The sequence below is a fragment of the Maniola jurtina genome, chromosome 18 (genome assembly GCF_905333055.1).
Source record: "Maniola jurtina chromosome 18, ilManJurt1.1, whole genome shotgun sequence".
NCBI classification, from domain to species: Eukaryota; Metazoa; Arthropoda; class Insecta; order Lepidoptera; family Nymphalidae; genus Maniola; species Maniola jurtina.
The window spans coordinates 12,415,858-12,438,798 of record NC_060046.1 but is presented as its reverse complement, the minus strand read 5'-3'; the positions used below and the strand labels follow the sequence as shown (position 1 = coordinate 12,438,798).

Below are 22,941 nucleotides of genomic sequence, written 5' to 3'. Positions count from 1 at the left end.
GGAATGTTCTAGAATAGATGCCTACAACATTATTGAAAATCTCAATTTGAACTTTTACCAGTAGTGTTGAATTGGGGATTCTGTATCAAAATTGGTGGGGATTTTGGATCACTCTCGCTACGCTCGCTCGCTTCGCTCGCCGTGATCCAAAATCGCCACCAATTTTGATACAGAATTCCCCAATTCTAAACTACTGTCCTCAACAACACATTAAATAAATGGAGTGTAGCTAAATCCAAGCAAAAATTAATCAACTATCCGTATTTTGAACAAACTATTCACATGGTTTAAGAACGAAATATTCATTCTATTTGCACGAGCAAATATGGTGATAAAACTAGATAGGTACTAAGAAACCTTGAATTTTAAAATTACTCTTCAAATGTAATATTTTTACAACATGAAAAACAACTATTTGGCTATAACAACCTACACCAAATATTGTGTTTTCAATACGAGTATAATCAGTAAATTAAACAAAAGAAGCAGGTATATGGAAGTTAAACAAGCATATTTAATCATCTAAAACTTTATTATTCATACACCACTTTTTTAAACAAGTTACATTTTTCAGCGCACAGATGGTCGGATGATAAACACAACTATATATGTCAGAATGTGAATTATACAACTCATACAATGTTAATAAACGAGGACATCCTTTATCTTCTAAATTATGTACGTTAGGATTACTTAATATATCTTTTAACCATAACTGCTTTTCAAGGCCTTTACAATAAATATCATTATTTTTTAAAATATCTATTAGATGGTATTTATAGGTCTCGTAAGGCACGATTCCCTCGCTCCATAATATTTTTCTATTCTTTTCAATCCATTTAACTTGTTTCTTTTCTGTGTCTGTTAGCCATTCATAGGGATATGGCGGTTTTATTAACAAAACTTGAACTCGATCACTATACACTATAGCAATCTCTTTAGGCAGAAAGTAATTTTGATCATTTTTAAAACCTTGAACGTCCACAATAATTTTCATGATAGTTTTCGAACAATGTTACTCAGCGGCCTATACTCCACAAGACGATCGTTTATGATTAAACAGTAAGCGCTGGTATTGCTTGGAATTTCCTGAGACGTTTCTATTTCCAGACGAACATCAACTGGACCAGTTTTTAAATTTTCATTTTGTCTGGAACAATCTATGACAAATAAAGGCGCTATTTCTTTAAATGTATGAAGATCAAGCAGTGGATCAATAGGAAGGTTGTAAAACGACTGACGAAACTTGGTGTACATGTCGTATAATATACTGTATTTATTTTCCTCAAACTTGAGATTTAAAGCATCATACGGATAATAGTGGGAATTCAGGAATAATGTGACATTGGTTAATGTACAATGATCGAATATTGTGCTGTCTCTGTTTTTAACGTTTTTTCTATTAGTTTGCAAACCAAATATAACATATCGAGGTTTTTCTAATTGAGAAGCAGTCTTTAACGCCCATGAATGTTTGGTAGTTTTTGGCAATAATGGATATTCATACAAATCCCAATTTCTAAATGCTATTTGTACGGGATTATCTTTTTCTAATTTCCTTAAAAGTATTAATCTTTGCTGATCTGATACTTTAATATGTGGTACTCGCCATTGGATTCTCTGTATATCAATGTCTACAATATCATCGCTACCCATGACAACACTATTTATGTTAGTACTACCTCTGTTAAGTATGAGTTCATGTTTACAGTTTATTATTATTTTATTGTAGTCTTCAGCAAAACCTAAAATCTTATTTAAGGGTATCAAAGCATTAAAATTTCCATTTTGATTTTTAAATCCGTCTATATTCCAACCCCAAGCAGCAGCCGCTTTACTGTCACCGCTATTCATTGAAATGAAAGATTTTATGGTTGTAGTTATTCCAGCATTTCTAATACGATCGATTTCAACACCATTCATTTCGTATCGGATATCTTGAAAAAGAAATGCAATTGCATTATTACTGAAGTCAACACTTTTCTTTTGAACTTTGCCAGCTTGATCTTTATGAGTCACCGAAACTTTTCCTTCAATGTAAATGGAACTGGCTGATGGTAACACGTAAATATCTTGCTGGTGAATAGGTATCCGAATTTCATCATTTTCATTGAAACTGTTATTGTATGGATTATATGTATGAACCTCATAACTCTCGATAGAGTTATCGAATTCAGGTAATTCGTTGATCTGAAGGAGGCTCATACTTTGAAGCCGAGGGCTTTAAGAAATTGTTTATTACTCTGATGAATTTTTTTATATACTCTAACACGTCTTCTTTGTTTTACACTTTCCTTGGTAATAACTTTCTTAATAGTTGGGTTATACTCTTTATAATAATTACTTTTGTTAAATACGATCATTTTGACTTTTTCAAATGAAGACACAAAACAATAGTTTCGCCCTTAAAATTTATATTATTGCCTTCCAAATCCAAAATTTTTATTGTTATTGATGAAATTATCTTTCTTTTGACCGGAAAATATATCACATTACTTGGAGATTCTATAAATCTATGACCTGGAGGAATGTTTGGCACAAACTCATAAATAATATGTGAAGGAGAACCGTTAGTGTACGAACTCTGTACAAGATCACATTCGATCCTTATGACAGACAGTGGTAGAATGTTAACGGATTCTGTAGATTCATGCCATTTATTTGCTTTTAGTTTTTCGTTAGAAAAACCTAGCATAGGTCCAATACTATTTTCTGAATTAAAGTTTATAGTTTCAGTACAGTACAAAGAGCATGTCATTGTATTGATGTTAGATTTTATTTGTAATTCACAATTTTCAACTCTTTCTTTTAGGTATTCATACAAATCTTGTAAATCGTAAGCACCTGGTTGAATAAGAATTCTTTTTTTCTCTTCTCCATATTCAAACACATTATTATTATAGTCTACATTTGGAATTGAATTAAATGCAGAAAAATATACTAAGCCACACTCATATTCGTCTTCCAAAATAAGAGGAGGGGCGTAAAATGATTCTAGAATAGATTTTTCACCCACGATCGTGAGTGTAATAGACATGATGGTTAAATGAGCTTACATATTTTTGTATCATCTATTTATTTTCAATTTTTATTCCAAAAATTAATAAGAAATTTGATACATAGATGGCCACAGTTATAAGAATTAGATCCTTGATAATTGTCATAATTATAATTAATATTCGCTCCCACATATTTTACAAATTCTTTAGGCGGTTTCAAATTACCATAACTATCAAAGTATTCAATGTAATTATTTATTTTTGCATAGGCTACCCAATGAGTTCCAGGATTTTCAGAGCTATCTAAGTTGATGATACCACACTCTTTTTTAAAAGGATATTTTGGAAGTTCATTTCTCATAAATACACCTCTGAAATAAGGAATATTTTTTGAAATTTTTAGAATATCCAAGTTACTTAGAGCACGATTAGGTAGCCGCCGAATCAGTTTTTTTCCTTTGCTGTGTATATTCCCAAACCATTACCATAGGGCTTTATAAATAATCCTTTTCCGATACACAATGTTTCCATCTTCTCGTTATGTCTCTTTAGTTCTTGAAATTTTTTTTTCATTAAATTAATAGCATTGACTGCTTTCACTATACTAGCAGTACCACCCGCTAAGCTGCCCGCGGCAGACAATCCTGCAAATATGGGGACTAGTGGCAAAACCCCACCTGTCTTTGGTATGGGTATTATACGCGGTACATTAACTGAAGATGTCGCTGCTAATTCCTTAGCAGCAGCAAGAGCTAATTCGATTGCAGCTTTTTTGCATTTAGGTTTCAATTTATGGATATGTTTTTTCGCGCGAGATACAATATCCTTAAAGCTTTTCTTAAAACCAGCACCAGAATTACTTGTTTTCAAATTGTTAGATTTTCTTCTCAAAGTCATTTTACGCTTGGATGGTTGTTTCTCCATTTTTAATAAAAGAGAACTCTGCTCAGTATCGTAGATAATAAGAGACTGAAAGTTGTTAACATAAAATGTGTTTATAAAAGATTTAGTTTATCTATCCAACTGTTTTCACTAGGCGGCAGACCTAACCATTTGACATATAATTTATTTCCTTTTGTTTTTAAAACCTTTTCAATAAGATATATATCAGGATGTTTTGTTTTTTGTAATTCTTCAGTATAGAATGATCCTAAAATAGGTCGCTGTCTTGCATCTTTTAGAAGGTAAGTAATTGGATGAGTGTTTTGAACTTGAGCTATATTAAAAATTTCAGTTGACCAGTTGGGAGTATATCCTTTGTCAAAAGTTCCTTTGTATTTGCTTATTCTTACATAATCTCCAATTTTGAATTTTGAACGTTTCTGCGATGGTGCTGATAATTGTAGTAGTCTGTATCTTTTTAGTATATTTTGTTTATTCTTTTCATTAACTTTATCTGGAGCTGTACCAATTGTTCTGTGAAATGTGGAGTTATATTTTTTCATGATGTGCTCGAGGGTTCCATCATTCCATTTGTAATTCCCTTGCAAGCTAAATTGCTTGTACATTTTAGTTTTCAACGTTCTTATAAATCTTTCTACTATTGACGCCTTTTTAGTGGAATAAGTGGAATAATGATTTATACCGTATTTTTGTAATAATTTTTTGAAACAACTATTATAAAATTCTGTTCCTAAATCAGTTTGTAGATTTTTGGGAACACGACCTTTTTCTAGTAACTTACTAAATGCTTCAGTCACAGTTTCTTTATTTTTAAGTTTAAGCGGATATGCCCATGCATACTTTGAAAAAGCATCGATGACTGTTAAAATATATTTATATTGTGAATTATCTTTTGAGAATGATTGCATATCAACTAAATCGGCCTGCCATACATCATCAATGTCTTTAAGTATAACATGTCTTCGAGGAAAATTTTTCCTAACATTTTTATGTATTTCATTTACTACACTATCTTTGCTCATTTTTTGAATTTACGACTTACACCTTCTATATTCCTTTTTAGACTATTTATTTCTGATTTTAACTGCAACAATGTTTCCTCTACTGTTTTTAATCGTATATAGAGCCCATCTAAGAATTTGTCAACATATAGTTTAGTAGCACAGTCGTTTGGGTCAATGGGTGTACCAACATGTTTGATGATTTTATGTTGAGCATCAAAGATATTTTCTAAGGCAGAGCTATCCATTTTCAGTTTCTTGTGTACATGATGACCAAACTTGTTGACATTCATGTTCAACAGTGTTTATAGAACTAAGCAAAAATGTAACCAGGTTTTATTTTTATATACTTATTTTATTATACCAGCTTCTTTAAGTTCTTCAATTATTGATATAATCTCATTGTCATGACTAGTGTTGCCAGCATCTTTTGAAGCAATTAAAATTTTCAATCTATCTACTAACTCATTCGGATCATCCCAGTATATGAAATCTGTATTTTTTTTCAAAGTTTTAAGAGTTGGCATAAAACCACCTTGTTTTTTTTCTTTTAATTCACTATCAGTAAAGAGAGGTTTCACAATTTTAGTATATTTTGTCCCTTTATCGCCTTTAATCTGATTCGTAGGGTTATAATCTCTCCTATGTGCACTAGTATTGCATAAAATATCTTTATATACTAATTTATCTTGATCAGATACAATCTTTACATCTGGTTTACTCTGAAATAATAATTCTGCCAAACCTGGGGTTACTTCATAGGATCTATTTCCTATTTTAGCCATCATATTTTTGCTATGAGCATCACCATCTGAAAATGTTACTTTTGTATTTCCAATCATTAAATTACTATTTTCATTACGTACACCAAAAGGTACATTCAAATTATAGATTTCATTGCTTTTTTCAGGCGTTGGAGATGGAGTATAGAATTCTTCGATTTCTTCAAAATTTTGGGTAGAAGTTATTGGTTTTGGTGTTACATAATTTTTATCATCATTTTCTATGTTTTTAATTTTATCAGAAGTTGAAGGTGAACATGTATCTGGTAAATCATGGTGACTATTGTTTTTATTTTCTTTTTTTTGCAATACTATGGATTCTAATGGATCCGTTATGGATTTAAAAAGTTTGCGCCTTTTTAGTTCTAAATCATCTTCTTCTTCACGCATTTGTTTTGCTTTCTTTTTGATGGTTTCAATTGATTTAATTAATTGTTTCTTTACAACGGCTTCCATTTTTAAATTAAATATGGGTAGGTATTCTTACCAGTGCTCTCATTTGACTGACTAAATTTGTGTCTCGTATGTGGTATATAATTGTAAAATTGTTAGTCGAATTTCACGAATATGTCAAATGTTTTTCTGTACCGACCGTTATTTAGTTCGCAATCTTTGTTGATTGATAAAAACATAAACGGATCTTTCCAAATACTTGCACACAATTGTTTAAAGACATGCCAGCTCATATCAGAATTAACATGTTCCTTATATATATGTTTTAAGTTTATATCATCTTGCTTGAAAATAATTAAAAAGTTAACATTGTCACGTATTAATTGCTTAGGAATTTTTGAATATGTTTGGGTCAAGTAAAAGCAATCAATTTGTTTGTGTCTGCCCATCGAAAAATAATTTCGAATATTAACTTGATTTTCACAAGTCACGTCGTCAAAAATGAAAATAGAATTTCTTAAGGCTTCAGTTGGCGAAATAACTTCTTCACTATTTTTGAACATAATAAATTTAACATCTGGAGTATTTTGAAAAACTTTTTGTAGGAAACAATATTTAGATTGAAAAGTGGACTTTGAGTAAATATAAACATTTTGGAATTTAAGTCCATTTTCGTGCAATAATAAGTTTATCATAATATTTGTTTTCCCACAGTTGGAGGGTCCGCAAATTATGCATCGAATTGTGTTTGGTAGAAGTTTACTATGTCGGCTAAAGCATGGTGGTGGTGTTTCAACATCTATATAATTTATTTTTAATGATTCAGCCTGTTTTATCAACTTCATATTACTGATTGATGATAATTTTAAAAATGCAACTTATTAAATAACTTCATATTATTGCTAGTTGATTTAAATTTTAAGGTATTGCTTGTAGGTATCACATTCGTGTTTCACTTCGCACTTGTCTAGCGCACTATTATTTGTCGATGATTATATTAAAATGTAGGTATACATTTTAATTTAAACCTTGTGATAATAGTATGAAATTGAAATTCGTAAGAACTTAATATTAAACAGGTTCTAACATGTCGCTAGAGATTGCATAATGCGGACGAATGTCATACAAGTATATACAATTGTTTTGAAAACTTGACTCCATAGATTTGTTACTAAACAATTTTCATTCCCAGATCTTCTCACGCAAGGAACTCACTCGCTTCTGGTTAGTGAAAAAAATTACTTATATAATATTTTGACTGTATTCTTTTCTATTTTAGAATTTGTTTATTGATATTTTTATAAATGTTGTTTTATTGTTATATTTATAAAATTTTGTATTTTGTTACAGCATCATGTCGGACTTTTATTTCACGGATGACGAAAGAAACACAAGTATGAATAATCCATTTTATGGAGCTCAAGACTTGGATGCTATTTTAGAAAGAGAAGAAGAGAATAGATTGAAAGCTTTACGTGAGCAAAAAAATAATGAAACACTTGAAAATAACACCAGTTTGAAAACCATAAAAAAGAAAAATAAATTGTCTTTAAAAAAGAAGCTTCCAAAAATAGATCATGTGATTTCACCAGCTCCAGATTCATCTTTTGTTATACGGAAAAATAAAGCAAAGGGAAGCCACATTATAAAAATTGAAATACTTGAAATTGATAGTAAAGAACAGGAGAACAGTGCAAAGACTAATTTGAGTGTACAGTACATAGTGAGTGATAATTATGACAATATGATGGATGCTACAGAAGATTTAATTAATAGGATTATACAAAAGCTAAGTGTGCCTGAATAGTTAAATTTAATATTATTTTATTGTTATTTTGCGATTGTAAAAATAAAAAGCATAAATGAGTTCTAATTAAAGTATAAAGTATATTTTATATTTTCATATCATGCAAGTAAGTTGTAGTCCGAATATTTTCCATTAAGTAGTAAGTTTTTATAATACGTTAATCTTATGTTAAGTACTAAGTTTATGAAGTAATGTAAATAATTGGTTGAATTAATAAAGGGAATATAAAATATGTTGTGATTTTATTTGAAATAAAACACTGTGGTAAACTTAATCAAATTTATTAAATGCTAAATTACCATTAAAACTAATATTAAAATTAGACACATAAAAATTTGTAAAATACATAGGTACTTAGCATAATATTTTTACTAAAGAATCGTGCTGTAATGCCCCCAAGGCAAAGTTTTAAAATCATTTTCCATTATTTGCCTTTTATTATCATCACTATTTAATACTAATTTATTAATTTTCTGAGTAAAAACCTGATGATTTTTTGATCGTATGACAAACATATCATCTCTTATATTTTCATTGCAAAATAAGGCTTTCTTATATTTCTCAAAGTTTAATTTTTTTGTCACAGGCTTCGTGATACCCTTTGCTTTACTGATAGTTTTTTTCTCAGAAAGTAAACAATATAATTTTGCGCGTAAACCAACAAATTTAGAAATGATTTCTCCTCCCATTTCGTCTTTAAAATATCCAGGTATTTTCATATTAGCTTTCGGCATATTAAAAATATTATCATCTTCAAAATTGCTAGTATCAAAATAATGAATGTTATCTTTCATATCTTCATAAAAATCATCAGTTTTTACAAGATATAGTAAACTATCAGTATCCGTATAACATAACTGAACATTATTTCCATAGATTCTTTTTATGACCGAATAATGAAAATGATACAAATGCGTTTTCGACAGTTCAAGAATCGTGAATCCAATATATATTGGTCGATCTAAGACAATTTTTGTTTTTTTCAATTGAATAGCTACTAAGTTTTCAGAAAAAATTGATAAACTGTGAAAATGTGGTGCACTAATATATTTTTCCGCTCCATTCAATTTATTAGTATTATTTGTAGTATCTCTCCAAACGTTTACTAGTTTTACGTCAACCTGCTTCCTTTTGTTTTCTATCGTTTTTCCAAAAATAGAATTATTCTGCTTTTTAAAAAAGTCTTTCTCAAAATCAGACTTGGCATTTTGTCTGAGACTTGTGTTTAAAAAAATATAAGGCTCTAAAAAGTTGTCCTGATAAAAAGATAGCACTCTGTATATTTTTAAAAGCAATAAACCATTCTTTAAGCATTCTTGCAAGTGCATATAATGAATAACAAAACGATGTTTATTATATAAATTTGCCACCAATTTTTTGCTTTGATTTTGAGCAGGAGAATATTTTTCCGCAGCAAATGGTAGGTCTGAATGAGCATCATGAATATTATCCGGATAACATAAATCTACCTCGAGAATATATCCACACTGACTTTTTTTAGAAATGTTCCTTACATCAAAATTTTTAATTTCATTTTCATTTAAAAATTTAAAGTCACGCATTGGCATTTTTTGCATCATAGCAAAACCGTAAAGGTTGACACAGTCTAAATAAATTAAGTACGTACTTGACTCATTTTTATTGTAGGATGGTAAATATTTATTGTTTGCTTCAGCATATCTCAATGAACACTGGGCTAAACCACCTCGAATACCTTTTTCTAACATCTGATACATATCCACATCAGAAATCAAATCAAGCTCAACTTTAGTATATAACAACATTGCGTCCCAACTTAAAGATGGAGATGATACATAATAGCAGGGGTCTAAATTATAATAGTCTAAACTCATATTTCTGAACTTTTCAAAAACGTCGCATAGTAATAAGACATCGCATTGTAAGTATAAATCTGTATACTCTCCTAAGTTTTTTATACCAAAAGTTTTCCATATTTTTAAAGCGTGTTCGTAATCCTCAATGGAAATATTTTCACCTGTGAGTTTATTAAAAAAAATCGAATGTTTTGGTAACTTTGTTTCATTATATTTCTCCCATGCATCCATATAATCATAACAATAGACACCCTTTTTACAGGCCAAATTTAATAAGTGTTCATCCTTAATAAATACACGCATATGCTGAAAATCATTCGGATGAAGACTCTTTGCCAGTTTATCCAAACCCGAACTCAAAAAATTAAATGAATCGATAAACTTCAGTTGAGCAGCATTTGTTTTATCAATAGGTAAAAATTTTGTGAATGATATATATTTTTCTTTAGATTTTGGTATCAAGCTCGTTTTTCCGGTAATTTCTGATAATTCTTTAATAAATAAGTGGCAATCATAACCACTCAAGTTATGAAAAATGATCGGTATAAACGTACATTTTTTTGCATTTATGTTACAAGTGTTGTGAGCAGGGCCTCGGTATTTACCTGTAAAATGGTCATGATCCTTTACTATTATATCATATTTTTTAAACATTGTTTTACAGATGCAGCAAATTTTTGCTTCATTATATGAAGTCAACTCTTCGGTAGTAAGAGGAAACATTGGATTATTTGTATTTAAAATACCGTGCAATCTTTTTACATCTCGCGTAATGCTTTCAACAAATTTTTTACCACAGTTTGGCCCGCGATAGCTTACAAAGTCATTAAGCTCAGGTTTAGAATGGCAACATATGTAATAAGCGAAACAAGATGGTTCATGTGTTTGTATATCTTCAGTATAAAGAGATTTATTTTCGTTTGAATATTTACAAAGCAAGCTCTCAAAATCGCCATATATCACGATAGGAATTCTTTGAGTTCTCTCATAGTTTGAAAAATGCAACTTACTACCATCTTCTGGAAGTACAGTTTGTCTTTTAGCACAATCGTGATTGTGTAGTTTTTGTTCATTTGCGAAATATAAAAAACATTCATCACATAAAAATATTTTAGACTTGTGTTTTGTTAATTGCCTTCGCACAAGTCGGCCAAAGTCTTTAATCAAACAGTAATGGGCTTTGTCATTTTTAGTAATATATAATAAATTAACATGGGTAAGTTTTCGAGCTAAAGTCACATACAAAGGACCTGTAACTGTATTATTGGCTTCTAACCCATAAACATTTACACTAATAGTTGGATTGTTCTTCTCAAAGGTTTTAATATCTTCAATTCCCGGAGGAAATGTCATATTTCTTATGTCAAAAAGCAATGAATAATGAGGATATGATGAAACTCTATTGGAATTAAGTTTTGTAGGATACATTTTAGCAGCAATGCACCATAAAAAGCAACAATCATCGAAATTATGAATATTTAGACATGATTTTGTATTTCTTATATGTGATGGTAATGCCAAATATGATCCACCTTTCAGAGGATTATATTTATTAATATTTATCTCCAAATGACTGATAGAATCAATTGTCCAACCAGATTCTGACTGTTCGAATTCTGCGCATTTGCAAGTTAACTTTTGAGCACATTGTAATAAAAAATTATCAATATCAGTACTTTGGACTATAATACCATATTTAGTACTGAAAGATTTAATAGACTTTTCAAAATTTTTTGGTAAAATATACGAAACAAATAACTCAAAATTTACTTTAATGGCAGTGTGTTTCTTTAGAGATATATTTATGATCTCGCGTGTGGTTTTAAATATTTGTGAAAAAAAACTCTCTGGAACTAAAGTTGTAGAGGTCGGATTTACTTTGTAACTGACTATTCTGTTTCTAAAAGCCGTTTTTATAATTTGCACATTCTCATATCTAGATTGAAATAAACTATTAGATTTATGAGTATTTGTTCTGTTATGTGACGATATAGATGTTTTAACATAAAGGTTACACTCTTTGCAGAAAAACATTTTCAATTTCATAGAATTGCTTATCTTGTTTATCTATTTAGTATCTAGTTTCTCAGTTCTGGTTTTAATATTCTGCGTATAAAAAATCGGTAAGGAAATACAGCTAAATAATAAATCAAGCTATTGGCTAATAAACAGTAAACAGTTATTAATAGAATGGAAGTAATGCGATGTTTCGATATCAACATTCAAACATGTCAAGTATCTAGTTTGTATGGTTCTAGTTTCTCAGTTCTAGATTTTAAATTTTGGATAGTTATGAGATGACTGTATTAAAATAAAGTAATCTAGTTATTTTCAGACAATGTGCAGACTTAGTAAGAGTATAAGGGCTGTAAGTATCACGTTATTAATATCCCAACTTCAAATCTTTCGATATGAACATTTAGACATTTTTATTTAATTTTATATGGTTCTAGTTTCATATGGTTCTAGTTTTTATGTTTCTAGTTTCATATGGTCTAGGCTTTGTATGGTCTAGGTTTTGTATGGTCTAGGCTTTGTATGATCTAGGCTTTGTATGGTCTAGGCTTTGTATGGTTTAGGCTTTGTAATTTCTGTAAAAAAAACACGTTAATTTAATTTTATATGGTTCTAGTTTCATATGGTTCTAGTTTTTATATTTCTAGTTTCATATGGTCTAGGCTTTGTATGGTCTAGGTTTTGTATGGTCTAGGCTTTGTATGATCTAGGCTTTGTATGGTCTAGGCTTTGTATGGTTTAGGCTTTGTAATTTCTGTAAAAAAAACACGTTAAAAAATATTTACAGGCACAAACATAAAGATAGTAATTTAATTGTCATACTTATTATATACAATATGTTGCAGATGAAATATTTTTTGAATTTATTTATGAAAATAATTTCTAAGATTTACAAAATTTAATTTACAAAATTTATCTTAGAAATTATTTTCATTTGCAGGGTATAAAATGGGCTGAATATTTTTTAGTTCAGCCTTACTATCATCAATTAATTTGGTGAGGGACTTCCATACCACCGAATTTAAATCAGTTGCAAGTTTTAGTGTGCAGATGGCATGCTTCCAACGCTCATTGTTCGCGAGTTTCTCCACTTCTTCAGAGTTGTAGACGCGCAGCTCGAAGTAGTAGCTGCCTTTCTTCGATGGGTCTGATTGGGATGTATACCCCGACGCAACGCGCCGACTGAGAAAACTTCTCAATTTCGCAGCGCGCACTGGCTTGCTAGTAGATTCATCCTGAAATTGAAAAATATTCAATTTAGTATCATCTGCGATAATTTCAACTCTCTACCTATTATGGTTCATGAGATAAAGCCCGCTGACAGACAGACGTCCGGGCGGACAGCGGTAGCTTAGTAATAGGATCCCACTGGTACCCTTCGGATATGATCCCTAACAAAATAATAACTTTAACAAACTATATTCATAAATTTATATACAGACCAATTGCCTAACAACATTCTTATTGGGAAGTCTTTTAAAAGCTTTAATCCAATAAAATATAAATAAGACAACTCACCTCAGATTCGGTAATAAACCTCCTCCGCTTAACAGATGGACTCGTAGGTGTATTTGGAGACGTTTCGGGTTCAGATTCCGATCCGCTCGATTCGAACGGATTCTTCGGAGCAGAAGAAGTCACCTCCTTTTTCTTGATCGTCTTCTTCCGCTTCACCTCACGTTTCTTCTTAAGAGACTTCGATGTTGATGGGGGCTGCACCAAAGCGATGGGGTCTTCGTCTTCGTCAAATGGATTGATGAAAGATGAAGAGGCCCTGAAAAACAATTTAAGTAACTATCAACATGAAAACTCCAAATAAAAATTCAATAGGTACCTAGTTGCTTAATTCAAAAATAAACATATAAAATAAAAATACTTACATACTTTATTTCGACTGTTGTTGTCGTCGTATCCAAAACTCGGAAAGAAAGGAATGGTGACGCTTAGGATCGACCTATTTATACGCTCGAATTCTAAAACCTCTTTCATAATAAACGAAATGGATTGAAATAAATTAGATTTAAACATTTGCGCATGTAACTTTAAACACTAAATCATCACAACATAAAACTTATATTTGCGAAAGTAATCAGACTAGATTTATACATTCGTATGAACACTGTCTTACGTATAAATTATTGCCGCATCAGCTATAGGTGTTCGATTTTGAAGCATGGAAGACGCTGTTGTTTATAGTTACGCAGTGAATTGAGATCTAACCGTAAAAGGAATGGTATGCGTCGGACTCGCGATAGTTAAAATGTTAAAAGGTTATACATTTTACTACTTTCCATAGGTAGGTATAAAATTTGTGAAAGGTCTAATAATATTTGCTCCTATTTGATGCTTCAATCTTCTTCCTTGCGAATTTGATTTAAAACTTGAGTGGAAATCCTTTAATTTTCGACGTCAAAAAATATCCTGGATCCGTCTCCAAGATGTGAATTGTCTGTGTATCAAATTTCGGCAAGATTCAGCCGTTAGTCTTTAGTTTAGACAGACGCCTTTTTGCATCACTAATCATACTTATTATAAATGCTAAAGTGTGTCTGTTTGTTTGTTTATTGGTTCGTCCTTCAATCACGTCGCAACGGAGCAACGAATCGACATGATTTTTCGTGGGTATAGTAAAAGAACTGGAGAGATATAGACAACTTTTTATCTCGGAAAATCATAGAGTTCCCGCAGGATTTAAAAACCTAAATCCATGCAGATGAAGTCGTGGGGGCATCAGTGAATTTATTATATTAGTACGCATTGTACGTATTTTTTTCGTCCATTAATCTCTATTTATCAAAGTATTTATAACAATCGAAATATATTTAAATAGCGGGAAATGTGTCTAAATTCATCATTAAAGAATTAATTTTCGATAAATAATAATGTATGATAAGCTTGCACACCTTACTAGAAATCTGCTATAATATATTTTTACTAATAAATCTTTATCCAAAATTCATTGTTTGTAGATCAGAATGGAGTTAATATATCCTAAATATCCTCGCTATGCAACTCAAATCGCAAGATTGCGAAGTTTTGATACCTGGCCTCAAGATTTAAATCAAAAACCTCAAGAAATGGCTGATGCTGGTTTTTTTTATACAGGAGATAGTGATCGCGTGATTTGTTACTTTTGTGATGGCAGGCTCAAAGACTGGGGCATCGAAGATCATCCATGGTCGGAGCACGCACGCTGGTTTCCGTCCTGTCCCTATGTTTTACTTGTGAAGGGTGAAACATACCTACAAAGTGATAGCAAAGATGTTTGTGGTGCATCAAAAGTATCTGAACAATTTGTAAATAACAATATAATAAGTTCTTTTGCAGACAGAAACATATTATGTGTTGAAAATATTAAAGAAACACTTTGCTGCAAAATTTGTCTTGTAGAAGAAGTAGCTGCGTGTTATATACCATGTGGTCATGCTATAACGTGTACTAAATGTGCTTTATCGTTGGATAAAATGTTATGTCCGATATGTGGAAAAGCAATCGTTAATGTAATACGAATATATTTCTGATGAGCTATAAACATTTAAAGAGTCTACCTTTATCCAACCTATTATAAGTATGCGCAAGCCTCGAATCAATCGATCGAAATTCATACTAATGAATACAGCAATGCCGGATCAAGCAGAAACACGATCAATATACAAAAATAATTTGAGCGCAACAAATCAAATGGTTAACTATGCGAGAGCAAACTTTTAGACGTAAAATTATCATGCATATGGGCTCGTTCGCATTTCTTATGAATGCCGCAGTCTCGTCGAACTCATCGTATTATATCATCCACTGTGCGGTGCGGGCGTATGATATAGGATCCGCAATAACTAGTCATTGAGGATTTTGTCTCACTGTTGATAGTGATTAATTGTTGCTTGGATTTAGGAATACTCCATTTATTTAATGTGTTGTTGTGGACAGTAGCCTACATTGGGGATCCTGTATCAAAATTCATGGGGATTTTGTATCACGGTGAGCGTAGCGAACGAGCGTTAGCGAGAGTGATCCAAAATCCCCATGGATTTTGATACAGGATCCCCAATTCAACACTACTTTTACCGTGTACGACCTTTGACCACAATAATAAGTCACGGTTCCCTTTTCGGAAATTTTCGGTATAGATAAGTAGGTGCGTATTTAAAAATAATTATGAATATATACGGAACCATCAAGGTATTTGCAAATTCTACGAGATTTTGAGATATTTGAGTTATAGATTACCTATATCTGACGCTATCCCAGCGAGAGAAGCTGATAATGATATGATAAGGTGTCGATGGGGCGAAATAATAAAACCGAAGCTCGCTACGCGCCGCCTACCCAGTACCCACACGGCAGAGGTCAGCCAAAATGAAGCTGTTTCTACTTCTGGCAGGTAAGTTTTTCCGATGGCCCTTGACTGCTGCTCTCTCCTAGTGATAATTTGATGGAAGGTTTTTAATTAGCAGTTTTTATTAAACCCATAGCTAGCTAGCTACTAGGCATTAGCCTTGGTCGGTTTTTACGCGACAACGTATCTGTCGCAATAACGTGGTAGCTAGTTACCACAGCCGCAGCCTCCCATCGGACCAGATCAGAGACAATCTAGAAATTATAAATTCCCAAACTACCCCTGTCACCCATTGTCCAAAATTAGCTGAGGTAGTTACCCCTGTTTAACTACCTCAGCCAATTTTGGACTTGCCTTTACACAGGTTCAAAAAATCTATTAAAAATATGCTCCTGAGAAAAGCATATTATACTATCGAAGATTATGTAAATGATAAAAAAGCGTGGATTTGACCTGCAATTCGCAGGACTTCAATTGCTTTTATACATGGCATAATATTGTATATCAAATCTTTGAAAAGAGCAACCGCCGAGTTTCTTGCTGGTTCTTCTCGGTAGGAAAGGCATTCCGAACCAGTGGTAGATGCTTTTGACGATTCAAAAGAACTTGTAAAAGTCTAATTGAATAAAAATATTTTGAATTTGAAATATTTTGAATTTGAATTTGAATTTGTCGGGTACCACCACCCGGGACCACCAGTTATAAGACCGCAGCGCCCACTGTATCAGAGAGGTCGACACAGTTCAAATTCAGGTATTTTTCAAAAATATACCGGCTCATCCAAAAACTGAAAAGTCATTTTCTGCCGATTTTCGGTAATAGGTAAGTAGATACCTATTCGATAATGGCATTTTCAGTGGCAGAGTCAAATCGGCGCTAAGTACTTAATCTAGAAAATAGTAGTTATTTCCTTTGCGTTCCTTTTCTAGGTGTGACGGTGGCGCTGGCGATACCCAGGCTGCAAACCGCTCGCGACTTCTTCGTAGAAGATCATGGTGATGACGGCTGGACCCTGGTCGTTCTAACAGGTGAGTTTTAGGTTACATCATCACTTTAATTGCAGCCAAGCGCTAGTCTATTAAAGGACATTAAATCTTCCTGCGTAACCTTTTGACCAGTATTTATAAGTAGGTAGTTAAATACTGTGTTCTGTAAGTTTAACCCGTCACATCTTGTTGACAGAGGGTGAACTCATCAACCTCGGAAAGCTCGGGAGGAAGGTGGACAAGAACGATGATGAAGTGTTCTTCGAGATGACGGAAGAGTGGGATGCTGCGAGCGGCGGCTATCACGTCACGATCACGTGGGACGGTCCTAGTGATAGGGTATTTGAGGACTGCTTTGACTTTGGTAAGTTGCTGATAAGTTAACTGATTAAATTCCATCATGGGAAAGATTGTGGGATCGCTTGGCAAAATTCTAAAAGAAACCCCTTCTACATCGCAATTCTTAAATAGGTACTTTTAGAATTATTGAGCTTGTCTTCTCAGAGTATTTTTTTCAGTTTACCAATGTCAACTGTATCTAAAATTATTTAGATACCTACATAAGGCTGATCAAAAAGAAAGTTCTTATCAAAAAGACCTGGTTCCACTCCAGTCCTGTGTGCCTTGGCCCTTATCTATACTAATATTATAAAGAGGAAACCTTTGTATTTTTGTATGTTTGTATTGAATAGGCTCAAAAACTACTGGACCGATTTCAAAATTTCTTTTACCATTACTTAGAAGGGATTCTTCCGAATCCGTATAGGCTATATATTTTTATCCCGGAAAATAGAAATGTCCACCCGTGCGAAGCCGGGGCGGGTAGCTAGTTATTGATGAATTTGTACTATGCTTATTGGAAACGTTTCATAAAATGTATCAACTAGGATGCTGATAATCAAGATTTTTGGTCATGTTCAATACTTAACATCATTCCTTTTTTTGAATCATAAGAATTTTTCGAATTTCATAATCATTCAATTAAACCCGTTTCTCCAGGCGATAAACAATGGTACGGAGGTCCAGAACAAAAGGAACAATACTGGCCTATCCAGAATTCAAAGATCGAAAAGTACTCAATCATTTCAAAGGAAGCCGATAACTCTGCCGTCTCCGAAAGATACTGGGTCAACTCCAAGGGCTGGTATGTCTACATCTCACCAGAGGCACCTCTGTTTGTAGACCACCACAACATCCTGGATAACCATATCTGCTTCGTAGCTGAAGTAGCTGCCCCTTATTCTTCTCAACGTCGCCACAACGTTCTGAAGTACGATCTTTGGTTCTTCGACAACCCCAAACAAGCACACCAGCATGCTGTGGATACTTACTTGGGCAAACCTTCAGGGATTCCCGATTACAGAATGATCCAATACCCAGTTTGGTCCACCTGGGCAAGATACTCTAGAGAAATCGACCAAAAGAGTCTTTGGGATTTCGCGAATGAAATCAGAGATTCTGGATTCCCCAACGCTCAATTCGAAATCGATGATTTGTGGGAGATTTGCTACGGATCTCTAACTGTGGATGAGAGGAAGCTGCCCGATTTGAAGCAACTTGTTCAGGATATCAAGGGTCTCGGATTCAGAGTCACGATTTGGGTCCATCCGTTTATTAATAAGGACTGTGAGCCATGGTACTCTGATGCCTTGATCAAAGGGTAAGTTGTAGAAGACATTGATCATTATTCCTCTGTATTAAATCTGACTCATGTATTTACTCGTTCTCACAAAGGGCAAACAACTAACTATGTATACCTACTTAATACCTATGCATCAAGTTAAAATGAAGATAACTAGGATAAGGCAATTTATAGTTAAGTGTTGACGAAGAAATCTTTTGAAAATTAAAGCAATTAACCAATGTTAGATCTACTATTTACGAAAATAGCAAGCACTGGTGCTCATTTCATAGTAAAACTCTCAATTAGCTTCCTATGGTAATGGATGGCATTATGTTCTTGTGATATTTTTTATTATGTAGCCCATCATCAAATTAGCATCATTAGTATGAGTAGATACATTTGTCAGTTAGAAACTTTAAACTTTGAAATAAATTTGACTTTATTTCAACCCTTTTAAAATATGGCTGTTACAGTTATTTGGTGCTCAACGAAAACGGGAGCCCAGACACGTCCTGGTGGAACAACAACGGCTCAGTGCCCGCATACATTGACTTCACCAATCCAGAGGCAGCTGACTGGTACAGCAAGAAAATTCAATATATCCTGGACACCTACGATATCGACAGCATCAAGTTTGACGCCGGAGAATCAAGTTGGTCCCCTCAGGTAAACGTCCAGTTATATAAAAAGTTTTGCTAATATTCTTATCTAGATCTAGAAAAGACAAGACTTAAATGATAGGAACATGTCAGTTTCTTAAAACTCCATTAGTTTCTACATGGCTTAAAAGGCATGGTGCCTTTTTTTACAATAAAACTTATCTAATTACTATACTAATCATGCCTGCGTGGAATGGTGCCAAGAATACTGGCTGCATTTCCGCGCTGGATAACCAGGCTGATCCGTTGCGCAAAAAATAAGTCAGCCCTTCTGTCTTCTTCTGTCTGGTGCCTTCTATTTACATCATTTGCATTAGTGGAAGAGTCTACTTGGTAATAAATACCATACCAGTGATCGAAGCCTTAAATTGAGTAATTATGGAACAGATTTGGAGTGTGGACCCCTTGAAACTCAATCGCTTTATTGTTCCAGATTCCAGTCCAAAATGGCGATATCGATCTACATCCTGGTCACATCGTGCAGTCTTACGTGAGAACTGTAGCTCAGTTCGGACCTATGATCGAAATCAGATCTGGAATGAGGTAGGAACATCTTCATTGTTTTATAGTTTTATCAATTTCATCATCAACTAAAGATCTGGCTGTTCTGTACTTCATCTGTAACTGTGGTTCTTTCGAAATAAACTATGGTGCCTTTAGAAATAATAACAGTTTTAGCCCCGAATCCCTTATGCATACTAATATGTACCTATACCTGTTACAAATGCGAAAGAGTGCCTTTCACTTAGTTGCGTCTTCAAGGCTGATTTTGACGAAGGGTCAGAGATAGATTGTATCCCGCAGTCAAACATGGACTACTTTTATATCGGAAAATCAAAGAGTTCCCATGGGATTTTAAAAGAGCTGAATCCACGAGAGAAAAATCGCGAGCATCATCGGAGATAAAGAAAATACGTTAGAGATAAAGTATCCAAACCTCGTGCCAACTAAAAGTGCAATAATTTTACAGGACCCAAGACCTGCCAGTATTCATTCGTATGGTAGACAAGGACACCTACTGGGGCTACAACAACGGGCTTAAGACGCTCGTGACCACTCTCCTGGCGATGAACCTGAACGGCTACACGCTGGTACTGCCGGATATGATCGGTGGTAATGGCTACAATGACAAGCCGTCCAAGGAACTGTTCGTGAGGTGGCTGCAAGCTAACGTGTTCATGCCGACTCTTCAGTACTCTTTTGTACCTTGGGATCATGATGACGAGGTTAGTGATTTTCTACAACATCAAGAACCTTTCGGTTTATACGGTGAAGGAAAACATCGTGATGAAACCTGCATGCTTGCCGTTCTCAAAGGTGTTTGAAGTCTGCCAATCCGCTTTGGGCCAGCGTGGCAGACTATGGCCTAAAACCCTTATGGATAATAAGCGTCTACAGTCCGACAAGGCTCTTTTGGCGCGTTGACGAAATCGGAACTATAAAGCCGCCATCTTGAGAAGTGCAGTGTCGGCATATAAAGCGACAACTGCGCCCTCACTCAAGTGCCAAAAGAGCCTTGTGTACCTATGCTTTTTGTTATTTTGAAAGGCAATCGTAGTTAATTCAGTGCCTGTCTTATCATGAGACAAGCAACTCTTAAGCCAGAAGTGTTTGTTATTCTTGAGATAATTAATAATCACAAACACATCATCTTACTAGAACTACGTAGGGACTTCCTAGAAGTAAGTCTGGTCTTACAAGGTAATTAATTCTTCGAAGATGTTTTAGCACGAAGACACTCTTCAACCAAACTTCTATATCTACGATCTTCATTAAAAAAATATACTTGCAGCTGGTCTCAGAACAAAGAAATCTAAAAAAATGAATTTCCTAAGCTATAATTTGTGTAAATCTTCCAGGCAGTAGAGATTTGTCGCCGCTACACGCAATTGCACGCAGAGTTCGCGGACGAGATCGTTGCGGCCATGCAAGCTTCAGTCGAGAAGGGAACCCCGGTCAACCCGCCCATCTGGTGGCTTGATCCCACCGACCAGGACGCCTTGGCTGTTGGAGATGGTAAGAAACCTTGGTCCTTAGATTTGAGGGGATAATTTGAATTTTCCAGTAATTTTCAAAAGGGGTGATAGAGGGTTGGTTAAGAAATCGGCACATTCGGCAGGTCTAGGGTTTGATCTCAGGTATACGCCTTAAATACTGCCGGTGCGGCGATGGGGTGATGAGGATGATGATGATGCGTTATTCATTAACTTGTTTTGTCTGTTTTGCACTTGAAATTGGAGTTTTAATTAATCACACTAATATCACACTATCACACTAATATTATAAAGGCGAAAGTTTGTATGTGTGTGTGTGTGTGTGTGTGTGTGTGTATGTTTGTTACTCCTTCACGCTAAAACTACTGCACGGATTGGGCTGAAATTTAGAGTGGAGATAGATTATACTCTGGATTAGCACATATGCTACTTTTTATGCCGGAAAATCAAAGAGTTCCCACGGGATTTTTAAAAAACTACATCCACGCGAACGAAGTCGCGGGCATCAGATAGTTAAGTATATGAAATTAGCACTTAGCACCATGGTCGACCATACCTACTATGTAGTATCAGTTACTTGAGAATTTTTAAGACTGGACGCTACCCTGGCGTTTCCACTATAAATTGCCTTGAATAAAATTTTGATTATAGTTACATGTTAAGGGTAATTTATAAACAAGCTTGCAACTTCTATTACAGAGTTCCTCCTCGGCGAGCGTATCTTGGCAGCACCAGTGCTGGAAGAAGGCGCAGTGTCTCGCGACATCTACCTTCCCGCAGGCCAGTGGCGGGACGGCGTGACGGGCGAGCTGGTCTCCGGCCCGACGTGGCTGAAGGACTACCCCGCGCCGCTCGACACCTTGCCTTACTTCACTCTTGAAGATTAAGAAACAACCAATTTGTGATCTTTATTTATTTTCCTTGTTTATTCCTGTAGGCTCGAATAAATAGTTAAGAAACTTGAATAAATGGTTGAGAAACTTGAATAAATGGTTAAGAAACTTGAATGTTTTATGATTAACAATCGACTCACCAGACCAATAGATATAGGTACCTAGAACCTACCCATTTTAATAGAGCTCAGAACACAGATGTTTATCATGTTGGGGAAAAATAGGAGTGGATGTCTGACTGCTTTATAAGCTGTGCCATGCGTCCTCAAGATCATCATCATCATCAGCAACATCGCTGGCTCACTACTGAGCATGAGTCTCCCCTCACAATGAGAAGGGTTTGACCATAATCTACCACGCTGGCAGAGTGCGGATTGGCAAATACCATGATATCAATGAGAATGCTGCCTGATGAAGATGCAGTGTCCCGCGACAATTAAAGGCCTGTGGCGGGACGGGGTGACCCCGACGTGGCTGAAGGACTACCCCGCGCCGCTCGACACCTTGCCTTAGTTCACTCTTGAGGAATAAGAAATAAACGATCAATTTGTGATCTTTATTTTATTTTCCATGTTTATTCCTTTAACTCGAATAAATGATTAAGAAACTTGAATAAATGGTTGAGATACCATAAAAAATACAAGTTACCAGAATAAAATTTAATAATCCTGTATTTTTCAAAGGTTCGCAATGTATTGCAAAATAAAAAACCT

The 22,941-nt window shown here is 34.2% G+C and overlaps 1 protein-coding gene across 1 annotated transcript in view; it reads left to right on the top strand.

Annotated features, from left to right (window-relative positions):
- Positions 1 to 22,283, top strand: part of LOC123874600 (myogenesis-regulating glycosidase-like) — a 29,568-nt gene extending 7,285 nt beyond the window's left edge. The window contains exons 2-10 of the mRNA XM_045920086.1: positions 15,959 to 16,117; positions 17,002 to 17,100; positions 17,255 to 17,422; positions 18,058 to 18,718; positions 19,156 to 19,348; positions 19,775 to 19,884; positions 20,312 to 20,567; positions 21,201 to 21,357; positions 22,035 to 22,283. Of these exons, the coding sequence (XP_045776042.1) occupies positions 16,093 to 16,117; positions 17,002 to 17,100; positions 17,255 to 17,422; positions 18,058 to 18,718; positions 19,156 to 19,348; positions 19,775 to 19,884; positions 20,312 to 20,567; positions 21,201 to 21,357; positions 22,035 to 22,222 (1,857 nt within the window). The 5' untranslated portion in view covers positions 15,959 to 16,092 and the 3' untranslated portion in view covers positions 22,223 to 22,283. The remainder of the gene's footprint in view (positions 1 to 15,958; positions 16,118 to 17,001; positions 17,101 to 17,254; positions 17,423 to 18,057; positions 18,719 to 19,155; positions 19,349 to 19,774; positions 19,885 to 20,311; positions 20,568 to 21,200; positions 21,358 to 22,034) is intronic.
- The last annotated feature ends 658 nt before the right edge of the window (positions 22,284 to 22,941 follow it).